General features: G+C 33.3%; 1 protein-coding gene across 3 annotated transcripts in view; it reads left to right on the forward strand.

Moving 5' to 3' along the window:
- LOC125053482 (protein capicua homolog) overlaps positions 1-12,174 on the forward strand; it is a 41,692-nt gene that overhangs the window by 25,386 nt on the left and 4,132 nt on the right. For 2 of the 3 annotated variants that reach the window (XM_047654821.1, XM_047654823.1), the window contains 16 exons: positions 148-345; positions 865-1,010; positions 1,097-1,276; positions 1,522-1,623; positions 3,038-3,160; positions 3,777-3,934; positions 4,564-4,670; positions 5,153-5,467; positions 6,190-6,324; positions 7,081-7,213; positions 7,828-7,922; positions 8,136-8,310; positions 8,841-8,971; positions 9,645-9,800; positions 10,423-10,607; positions 11,387-11,507. In XM_047654821.1, the coding sequence (XP_047510777.1) occupies positions 148-345; positions 865-1,010; positions 1,097-1,276; positions 1,522-1,623; positions 3,038-3,160; positions 3,777-3,934; positions 4,564-4,670; positions 5,153-5,467; positions 6,190-6,324; positions 7,081-7,213; positions 7,828-7,922; positions 8,136-8,310; positions 8,841-8,971; positions 9,645-9,800; positions 10,423-10,607; positions 11,387-11,507 (2,460 nt within the window). The remainder of the gene's footprint in view (positions 1-147; positions 346-864; positions 1,011-1,096; positions 1,277-1,521; positions 1,624-3,037; positions 3,161-3,776; positions 3,935-4,563; positions 4,671-5,152; positions 5,468-6,189; positions 6,325-7,080; positions 7,214-7,827; positions 7,923-8,135; positions 8,311-8,840; positions 8,972-9,644; positions 9,801-10,422; positions 10,608-11,386; positions 11,508-12,174) is intronic. The other variant, XM_047654822.1, reaches the window with a different exon arrangement.

Raw genomic sequence — 12,174 nt, forward strand, 5'->3', positions numbered from 1 at the left:
GAAAATTAATAAGTAATTGTTCTTTGAAATACTATGTTTGTGCGACCGCTGCGCAATACAGTTAAATTAGTGTTGTTTGTCTGTTAAAATTGAATAGTGGTGTTAGAACGAACAATTTGGTGACGAAGTGTATTTATATTGTCCCAGTATCCACAAGCGGCGTCAATGGCAGCGTGTTTCCCTGGCAGTCCCTAGTGCCCTTACTGCGTGCGGCGTCTCCTCCCGCCGCGGCGCCCGCTCAACCCCCTTCGCCTCGTACACCCCGCACCCCGCATACACCCCATACCCCACATACACCGCACACGCCGCATATTAAGAGTGAGGAAATCAAGGCAGAGAGTAACGGTGAGTTACCGATATTTATTTATTTAATTTATTTTTTATTTATTTACACTTGCAAATAAAAGAAACACAATACATAAAAATTATAAGGGATGCCTTATCGCTAATAAGCGATCTCTTCCAAGTAACCCTAGTTAAAGAGAAAAACGAAAAAAAAAAGAAGAAACATGATGCGTGCGAGAAGTGCAGAACCAAATGTTATATAAAAAAATAATATATATATATAAACTTAATATAAAGTAATACACAAGAAGATATTAATAACAGACTAAAAACTTAAAAGCTAATCTTACAAATTCATGAACAGCGAGGTTTTTGTTTCTGTTTAAAGTATAGTAAGCTTCCTAAAATGCTTTAGGATTTTTTATTGATAATAATACATTTGTTTTGACAACGAATTTTAACGTTGGTCAAGCTGTGTTGAAATTCAAATTTTTACCAGTTTAATTAAATGACTTAATAAGATTCTAAAGTTTTTAGACCCTCTTTATTAGCTCCTAAAAAGTATGTTCAATGCTTAAGTTACAGATACCGTAACATCGATGTGTACAGACGAAGATGATGAAGTATTTGAATGTGAAGACAATACTCCGAATTGTGGTGATAATACTAACAATCGTCGAACGCAGAGCCTTTCCTCTCTCAGTCAGCCTGGAGGGCCAGAAAAGGTTTGTTTTTGCGTTGCCATGGTGACAAACATGTATTTTTCTTTACTTGTAATAAAATGTTGCTCAAGTTTGACCTCTTATTCCAGAAAGAACGTCGCATCCGCCGTCCAATGAACGCGTTTATGATATTCTCTAAACGGCATCGACAGGTGGTCCATCAATTACATCCCAATCAGGACAATCGTACTGTTAGCAAGATTTTGGGAGAATGGTGGTATGCCCTCAAACCTGATGAGAAACAGAAGTATAATGAACTCGCTAGTGAGGTGAGTCTGCGTAAAAATAGTAAGGATTAAAGTAATGTATTGCGTATACAGCATGTTATTTAAAAAAAACCTCCTTAAATCAGTTGGTTAAAAAATCAAAAATAGGTCCTTCGAGCCGGATTCGACTCGGTAAAACTTTTGTTACCTCGAATGACAAAATATTAAATATTGTTTACTTAAATATCAATAACTCAGATAACCTAGGGAGTTTACTCGAAGTATTGAATCTAATTGCTTTGTTATAGGTTAAGGAAGCACATTTCAAAGCACACCCTGAATGGAAGTGGTGTAACAAAGATCGTCGTAAATCTTCAAGCAGCAGGGATCCCACGGGTTCTATGCCACAGGTATGTGAATAAATTAAATGTTTCAGCATTAATTTTCCTTAAAAATCGCATAATTAAATTCTGAATTGATAATTGAACTTATGACTTTATTACATTGTATGAGTATGTGGTATTAGTTTAAAACGTTAGTAACGTAAAGGTAAATAATACATTTTTTTTTTGGTCTGAAATAAACGTATTCTTAATATATTTGATCACAGCTCTGAGTTACCATCGCCATTAAAAAAATGTATGCGTGTAGTAGTGTACGTGCGTGTAAGAAGTGAAAGTTCTTTATGACCTTATTTTACGAAAAATGATCTACTATATGCAACTTTACAGAAATTGGTTAAATAAAGTTAACATAGATAAAGTTTAAAAAAAGGCTTTTATTATCATAGACATAGTTAATTAAATAAAACGTGAAAAAAATTATCAAATATAAATAAGAGTACGTTGCGGTAAGCCTGAAGTTAGTTTTCAGAGGTAGGCAAACTGCACAAACAACAAATCTTGCAACTAATCAATAAACTGGATCCGAAATCGCAGGACAAGAAAAAGATGGCGCGTAACAGAAAAATGTGATGACGTCACGTGACGTAAATTTTTTTCCAAGGCCGATAAAAAAGTTTCACTTCAAAAAGAAAGCCATCGCCATTGAAAGAACATTATTTTATTTATTGGTCTATTTCATTTATTCATTATAACATGCGATTAGGAGTCATGTATAAACTTCAGTCAGCAGGCCAAGGTTATAAAATATTTCACCTAGCGATATTATATACAGTGGTGGACATATAATTAGAAAAACTTCTTATAACATTTATTTCTTGGCTTTTTCTATTATTTTTGCGGCAATTCAAGATTTTATCTGAATTTTATTAGTTCAAAATGAGCAAAAATAAAAGTTTTGACGCTTCAATTATGCAAATAATTGTTAATTTACATATAGATCATAAGACAGAAGAATAACTGACCACTGTACATATAAGTAAAAAAAAGGGTTCGTGTACTTATGTACGTGCGTAAGAAGTATACTTCTTTGGCATTATTAAAAATAGTTTTTGATTACATGCAAATAATTAATTACAATTAAATAATCAAAGACTGGAAAAGGAGTCATTATAGTCAATAAAGTTCAGTTTACATTTGAAAAATTAAATAAATTAATATTTATTATTGTTCTCTTACATTAAGTGTAACATAAATTCTATTATTATTCGAATGTTGTTTTTAAATTAGCGTGGGCAACTTCATTCTGATAATTTTGTGTCACGGTGCGCGCGGCTCGTAAAATCGGCATAAATTTTTCATAACGCGCCTAAAGAAGTATAACTTCAAAAATATTTTTCTATTTACAATCCGTAAATATGTTACTTAATATTGTGAACACCTTTTAGATTTTCTGGATGTAATATTTTATTGATATCAACAGAGTCCTCGAACGCCGTCTGATGTAATGACCAGCGGTTTGCCGACTAGTGGACCTGAAATTACTATGAATACTAACTCATACACTCACATCGCTTCGCCTCAACTTAGCGACGATGAACCTATGGTAATATTCTTTTATTTACATAAAGTTAATAAAAAATCTTGTCACTAGCTAAGTTCGGTGGCGGTTGTTGGAGGGATGCTTAAATAAATTAAACACTTTGTTCGAAGCTAACTGCTGTCTTTAATCGTTAAAAACAACAGCTTATATCTAATATAAAAGTAGGGGTAGTGGGGTTGCAACACTGGACTAATGAAAAACTGTAACTAAAGTTATGTATGGGTTCATAAAACTAAGTACACATCTGTTATTTATAAAGAATATAAGTGATCTCGTTTTCGAGAATGTATAATTTGTGTATGAAAAACTAAAAAGCTCATTTATTATCACCAAAGCTAACATTTAAAAATTTATTTATATGCGCTTTAAACCGCAAAATTATTACAATCTTTTATATAATTCGTTAATTATTAAAACTATTTGATGGCAATATTTGGGTAAATTGGGGGCCATATTTAGTGGCTTTTACCCGAAACAATTAATGTGCAAACAATCAATCTTAGTAAATAAAATAAAAATAGCTTAGAAAATTTGCTTTGTATAGCCGCTGGCGGTAAAAGTGGCATGACGTAAATGAAAAGGTCACAATACTGTTTTCTTAACTTAATTTTTTTTATAGGTAACCCAGACTATAGAAGAGCCTCCACCAGCCGGAGGAAATGAGATGGACCTGAAGTGCGGAGAGAAAGTCAACGATTCAGACTCTGAGGGCATCGAGGCGAGAGAATATTTGACGCATCATGACCACACAAGGCGGCCTAAGGCCATCAAGGCTAGGTACGGATACATACTTGCGTAAAGTACTGTACTTGGGTACTGAATAACGTTACGGCGAGTTACATGGGGGGGGGGTCAATAATCACCAAAAATTGCGTTACGTAATACTTGAACGCTCCCTTAATTGTGTTATAACTTTTCCGGTGGTGCATAATAATTACAAGTATAGGGTCCTTGATGAATAGTATCGGCTAACACTAATATTATAAAGATAAAAGTTTTTGGTTTCAAAGTCAAAGTCAAAAATCATTTATTCATGTAGGTAACACAATGTACACTTATGAACGTCAAAAAAGAAATATGTATACATTAAATGCTTTTAATTTTACATTTACTGCCAGTTCTCAAATCAAGGGCGTAGAACGGAAGAGAAGAACTGGCAATAAACTCTCCGCCATTCTTTTTAATCGCCATTTTTTTTTCACAACGTTTGTAAAGAGCTACAACCATTACACCATGTTCCATATGTAAATAGATATGCAAATGTCACATTAATTTTCCTTAAGTCATATAATAAGAACATCTGTCATAATAATAAGTCAAGCTATTTATAATTAATTGTTGCCAAACTTATGGCCTACTTATAATATATTGGTACCATATATTTAATACTGAGATTTTATTTACAGAGCTGGATCATCTGATAATCTACTGGGTATAACAGCTTCGAGTCCTGGCGGGTCCAAGGTATTTCAGCCCACGGGAGGTGCATTTAAGTCTACACATGCTGATAGTGGTAAATATTTTGGAATTTTGTATTTATGGGTTGGATTTGGAAATGGAGTTTTGGAAACATTATTTACCGACATAAGTAATCTAAGACTAGCTTAAAGTTTTCCTTTTTGAATTTTTAAGGTTATGATCCAATATACCAAATTTTTACAGATGTTAGATGTCTATAGTTATAATTTTTAAAAACTTAAAAAAAGACTCAAAATTCTGTGAAAAGCGTATGAAATATGCTCCGGCAAAATCTGTAATTATTCGTATAATGTTAGCAATTATTTAATAAAATTACTAATAAAACGAAATGGTTCAAAAGTTAACTTTTATATTAATTTTAAATAAACGTCGTATTTAACCGGCAAAAATAACATAAGTAACATCTATATCTGCTGAAAGTGACAACATATTGAACCCGCATAAGATTTTTCACTTTATTGTATAAATATCGCGCCATCATGCAAACAGTGGATAATTCAATATCAATCCCAACAGGAGATAACCACAGACAATGGACAGCATTCACAGCCGTAAAATCCACTCTACCAGTGCCAAGTTCGCCTCACACAAGCACACAGAACATCACTAACAGTGTTCAAGGGATTTCTCTAAACACACCCAATATATCGACACAAACAGCACTAGATAACGCAATTGCGTCGATAATAAACAGTCCATCGGCCAGTAGTGGTGTGCAAGTAATATCGACTGGAATGTCTAATCCGACGATGTCGACAAGTGCCTTGAATAACGCACTGTTGAAGAGTGTCACGCTGGTTAATCGGAATTTCAGTGATAATAAACCTACAGGTATGTATAATTTTGGGATAGGTTGTAGAGTTATCCAATTATAATAATAATAAACGCCTGTTTACAAAAATATTGCAATAGTAATATTATAATATAATAGTATTACAAAAATAGAGTATACAGCCTAGATTTGTATGTATATATTATAATTTTTTATCGTATATCCTAGCCACCTTCAGTACCATCTTTCAAGGGTAAAGGTATCCACTACCTTTCCAACTATCTCTTTCTTTTTCCATTCGCTTCCTGCTATCGCTTCTATTTCTTCTATCCACATTTTTAGGGCCCTCTCTTCTCCTTCTTCTCCTCCTGTTGCTTGGAGTTTTCTCTAATTAGGACAAACAAATTTCTGCGTGTTTTTCTCGAATAGTAGAGTTTTTTCGGGGTGTATTTTTTTTTGGTTGTCTAAAAAAAATTTTGTAATAAGATTTTTGTCATTCTAACCAGGGATTTCTAAAATTAAATTAGAGAATTAAAAAAATATTATTTAAACATTGACTACTATTCTACTCTAGTGCACCAATTGTGTACCAATAGTGGAAAATATCGTGAGGAAACGTATCGGGCACCAAAGTCTGATCACCTACTTGCCTATTAGAAAAAACAAATGCTCACGAATCAGAAATAGAAATCTAAGGCTCAGATATTCTCTGGATTAAATAGAACCTCATATCAATAAAAGCTCATAATTAAGGTTTAATGAATGAAGTGTCAAATTGAAGGACCAATTACGCTCTCGGTGGATGCATCAGGCAACTTGTTTATAAAGACAAGCCAACCCAGTGAGCCAGCCAATGAGCCAAACAGACTTCACTACGTGCAGTTACAACGGCTTTACGTACCTTCATTTACTACTGGTAAGTTTTAGGAACACATATAATCTTCAACATTTATCTGAGCTACACAATTTTATGACTGTTTGAATGGTCTAGCCGTGAAAAGACCTTTATTACTTATGTGTCTTAAGTCAGCCTAGATCGTAATATTCAATTAGATTATTTCATCTCATAATAGAACATATATAATTATCTCCTTTTTATTAGTCACTTAGTAAAGTTCTTAAGGCATGGAAGGGGAAATTGAATTGGGATTTTATTGAATAATAATAAAATAACTTATTAATTTCAGTATTAACAATTAAAGCTAATAACTCAAATCTTTTTAGAATAGTATACATCGCAATTTTAGATACATGCTTCATACTAAACATTCAAAAGTTAATGGTGCGTGAGAAAACGAAAGACGCAGACGAATGTTTCGTTTGATTGTGATTGTTTAAATGGACGTAATAACATAACGCATTATGTCGCGTGACAACGCGTATTTTTAAAAATTTATTTATCAGGAAACATGACAGACTCATCACAAATCATGTAATATGTAAAAAAAAATATACAAGTTACAATTGTAGAAGTGAATTGTTTGTTTCATAGACAAATTTTTGTTGCATTTTTAGTATTGCGATCATGATGGTGTTGACAAATCACAATGGAACAGAGCGCACAATCTTTTCATCTTTCGCCATACATTTTCAGTCTCTTTTATACAATTGTTTCTTTGTTCCGGAATATTTATTTCCTTTTGTACAATAAATATTTCTTATGTTCTTTTAGAAGTGGAATCAAATCAAAATCAGACGCAAACCCAAACAGTCCAGAGTGCTCCTCCATCTGTTATAGTGTCACAGAGCAATAACAACGTTAACAATAACAATGTGAACAACAACGCACCACAGAGCAAACCAACGTAAGTTTTGTAGCCAAATGCTTAGTAGGCATGTTATTCGTCTGTGCATATTTTGGTTGATCATAGGATATGCAATACCATTGTATGAAAGAAATGTCAGAAAAACTAAATTACATTAGATAAAGATCTTTTTGCTTTGCTTAAAAATCGAATAACATTTACATTATCAGAGTAGGTATGTGCTGATAAGAGATAAGCTATGTTTGTTTATAACTTTCTCTGAATTTGCTTGCTTGTAATATATTTCTTAGCGACATAACTGGTGTGTGCAACTATTTCAATTATTATATAAAATGTTTTATAGAATTTAAGAATGTAGTCGGAATTTAAAAGCAATACATATTTTTATACATTTAAATGTAGTAAGAAATACACAAATCATTACAAAATTAATCAGTCTCATTGCACTGGTTCAAACGACGGGTTTGACGACTCTAGTAGTTAGTACCCCTGACTGCGAATCCATGGGTCCCGGGTTGGGATTTGGTGTTGTTCTTAGGTCTTGGGTGTTTAAATATGTATTTATATGTATATCTATCTATTTCAGTTAAAATAATCATGATTTTTTATTTATCAATAAGGTTCAATATTTATAACAGCAATGTTTTGTTTAGTGAATGGGATAATGTGGAGGAAACTCGTCCTTTCCCTCTCGCACCTACTCCAGCGCAATTGGGACGCGCGCCATTACAAAAGAGACTCAGTCGAGGTAACTTCATGAACTTTTTATTTTTAATATTTGAAGAGAAATATTGTAGACATTAAAGTTTAGTAGTTTTATCGTTTATTAATTATTACAAGAAATTAAACAATTCCTTTCTTTTTACAATATTAATGTGTACTATACTACTGTAATATCTTTATTACAATAAATTTTTAATATTCTCTGTATTTCATATTTTAGAGAACTTTGTTATTCCAGGCACTTCAACGGGTTCAACAGGTAGCGTCGACCAGAGTGTACCGCGGTCAGAGAGTAACTCCACCCCCTTTGATACGCAAGAGCTGATACAATCGCCCAAGAAACTCGAGAACTTGCCCAGTCCATTGCTGAAGAAAACCCTGTTTAAGAAAGGCAATGAGGATGGAAGAGATAAGTAAGTTTTAAATACATATATTTGTTAAGCAAATTTTAAAAAATCCATATTTTTTTATGTTATTTACTGATATATAGTAAGATTTCTTGAAATTATATTTTTATTTAAGTTTAAAAAACCATGCTACGTGTTGAAGATTTTGAATTTTTCTCTAATAAAAAATATATTTTTTAAAAGATGTCCTCCATTCAGTTGTGGCAGATTGTCTTGTTTCTAGATGGACTTTTTGTCTAGATACGCATTTAATACACGCTCGTACGGTGAAGGAAAACAATGTGAGGAAAACCGGCCTTTAACCCAAAAAGTCGACGGCGTGTGTCAGGCACAGAAGGCTAATCAAACTTGTCTATTAAGAAAAATAATAATCACGAAACAAATACAGAAATCTGAGGCTCAGATCTAAAAGATTGTAGCGCCATTAGTTTTTATTTTAATTTGTACTATTTACTTAATTTAAAGATTCCTTTTACCTTTCATAGATGTATATTAACTATATAAGTCATATATGTTTATTAATCTCCTTATTACAGGGTGCTAGAGACAGTTAACTTTGAAGCCAAGTTCAGTACGTTACCACAGTTCAAACCCGATGCCTGCAGTCCCAGTGGTATGGTTGTACCACGAAGTCCACAGCTATATCTCAGGAAGAAACATAAAATGGGTATGTTCTATTTTATTTAATTTAAAGTATATTTTTATCTCTACTATATAATACTTTTAAATAAATGTAATTTATAATTCGTAACTTTTTGTCTTGGGGAGCGTTTAAATATTACGAAACGAGTTTTTATTATTTTCGACTTTCCAGTACTTTACACCACATAATGGTAACTTTAAGGAATAAAGAGTCACTAGGTGGTTACGAAACGTTTTACTATACTTGGGTACAGAAAAACGTTACGGCGCGTTACATGGGGGGGGGGGGGTCCAATAATCTCCAAATATTGCGTGACGTAATACTTGAATGCTCCCTTGTACAGCCTTGGCTCGTACATGTCTTTTAAGAAAAAGTCGAAGGGTTTTCATTGGTTTATTCTTATTTTTACTACTTGCATAAAGACAAATGTAAAAACAAATGACAGTTAAAATAAAAAAGTAAACTAACAATTAGGTCAATTAGCCAGTCCCTAAGTCTATCTTCAGGGGCTGTGGATATTATTATCTAATCTAATTTAAACAAAATATGCTTAAACCTATAATGTGATTGAATACAGGCGTTACTTATATATATATATATATATATATAAAATACATATAAAAGATTGGGAAATAAACTCGAATGCCCCTACTTCTCTCATTCTATTGTCGAAGGTTTTAGATATATATTATTTCAGATGACGAGACAACCGTTGTGACGCCTCAAATAGAAGCGGAGGTGCTTAATGGAAATGGAATCCCGACTCCCCATTCGTACGGCACACCACACACCACCACTAAACTAGTGGGGAACACTTTCTTCGGGCCCGACTTCAACATTGACACTTTTAGAGGTATTTGGAATTTTAAGGGCCTATCCTATCGCTAAACTCCAAAAAAGTACATTGTTTCTTTCCATTTTTCGTCATCTTTACTTGAAGTACGGCGAATGGAAAAAATATATGATGGAGTTGAGTAGTTTATGTATCCATTTTGAAAGATCGATACACTATTTAAATAACTTCGCTCGATAGAAAAAAAATCCAAACAGAGCCAATTTTTAACACTTTGAATTCATTTTATGACGGAAATGTATATAGAACATAATTTTGAAATTTACACGATATATTTAATCGCAAGCCAAGTAATCCATTTCAGAAAAAAAAAATGATAAAATTACATTAATTTAATGTTTTACATAACTAATTGTTATTACGGGCCGACGCGACGCGCCTCTCTGCGCACCGCAGTCCACCCCGAGACACTGACTCAGAAATTCGTGCTGGGATAGGGCCTTAAGTCAAGTTTTCTATTAACATCTTAAAAGCTTTCGTCCAATACAATAAGAAATGTCCGTGTTAAATGTATGCAAATGTAAATGTTTAAAAAAATGCTGAATTACAAATAATCGGAATATAAAAAAAAAATTCTTAGTTTTTCTTTTAGTCACTTCAAATAATGTTTTATTTTCATTAGTGTCAGAGAGTATGGAAGAAATGTCTCCCCGTACACCGTGTTCTGCACCTGGATCTGCTGCGTGTTCGGGTGCGAGAGGAGAAGCTGGACACAGAAGAGTATTGGAACAGAGGCGACATCTAGTGCTCAAACTGTTTCAGGAACACGGCATGTTCCCTACTACGCAGGCCACTACTAGTTTTCAGGTATTTATTTGTTATGGAGAGATCATTTTCATTTTTTCAAAGAGTTTTAAATTATAATAGAAATATCATGTAAATTTCAGTACAAAGTTTTTATTTTTTGTATATCAGAAGAGTCTGTCACCCACAATGTTCTAGACATACCTGTGTTGTGGCTGACAGTTTGTTTTAAATAATGCAACAATTGAGAAATTGAATTAATAATAATGTTTGTTTATTAGAATATTAATGTATTGAAGCTTTATCAAGATAAAGCTCTTCAAGATAAAGCTCTTTCAAGAAAGATGTATGACTAAAATTCTCGTACTTTGAATTATTCAGTTACAACATCAACTATATATATTTTAATGGTAATAGCCAATGGTTATTATAAAAAATCATATGAGTTGTTTCTTATTTTTATGTTAAATACTACAAATAGTCAACGACCCATGATGGCGTATTAAGACGGTTTTCATTCAATCCGGTAAAATCCAAGTAAAATTGCTGAGCTGGACCAGAGGAGATAGAAAACCTGAGGTCGATTTGTACATTGAACATAAAGCTTTAAATTCGACAACTTTCTGCTTTTTTTTCATACTATGACTTCTGTTTACTATATTTTCATGGCTCTCTTAAAGTGCAACGTCATCGGTCATAACCATAAATCTTCCATTATACCATTACCTTATACAGCCGTAAGAATATTACAACAGTCAGTCGCAAAACACTGTTGTCAAACTTCACGCGAGAACGTTTTGACAGCTCCTCGAACTGATCGTATTGTTTGATAACATTTGCAGGCGGCCCACACAGACATATTCCCGACCAAGATGTCCTTGCAGTTAAAGATTCGCGAGGTGCGACAGAAACTGATGGCCCAGTCAAATCTCACTCCGCACTCGGACGTCAACACGCCTACTAGTGAGTTTTATAAAATAACTTCATATGTTTAATGTAACAAACTTATGGTCATATAGTATAGTTTAACTCAAACATATTATCTATTTGCATCGGTTTACCTACTCATCTGTCTCTTTCCATCAAAGCTTAGGCACAAACTGACAGAAAGTTACGAAAGATTAGTTAAAAGAATGCATTTGTTTTTATGAATAAGGGATCGTTCAAGTATTACGTAACGAAATGGGGGGGGGGGGGGCCCTGTATGTCCCAACCGGTTGCGTGACGTAATATTTGTACGCTTCCTATCGGGCAAATTCTATTGTTCCGATGTTTCTTATTTCGGAAAACCTGGCTGATTCGTACTTTTTATCACATAAAATACAAATGAAAATCTATACTCATGGTACGTAAATGATATAAAACATTATATAATGAAGATACATTGGATATACTAGGGCTGCGAGTGACAAATAATCATTGATTAATAAATCAATTGCTACCAGTGCCGCCTGCGCGTACAATCATTCTCACATACTATTGTATGTGAATGTGAATGATTTATTACTTGCACACTGGCTGAATTCACGAGGATTGCATTATTCATAATTTGTTATAAAAAGGATTAGATTTTATTGATATGTAATATTATGTTCTTAGTTTAAATATTGTATTAATAAGTTATTGTAAT

Source organism: Pieris napi, chromosome 11 (genome assembly GCF_905475465.1).
Source record: "Pieris napi chromosome 11, ilPieNapi1.2, whole genome shotgun sequence".
NCBI lineage: Eukaryota > Metazoa > Arthropoda > Insecta > Lepidoptera > Pieridae > Pieris > Pieris napi.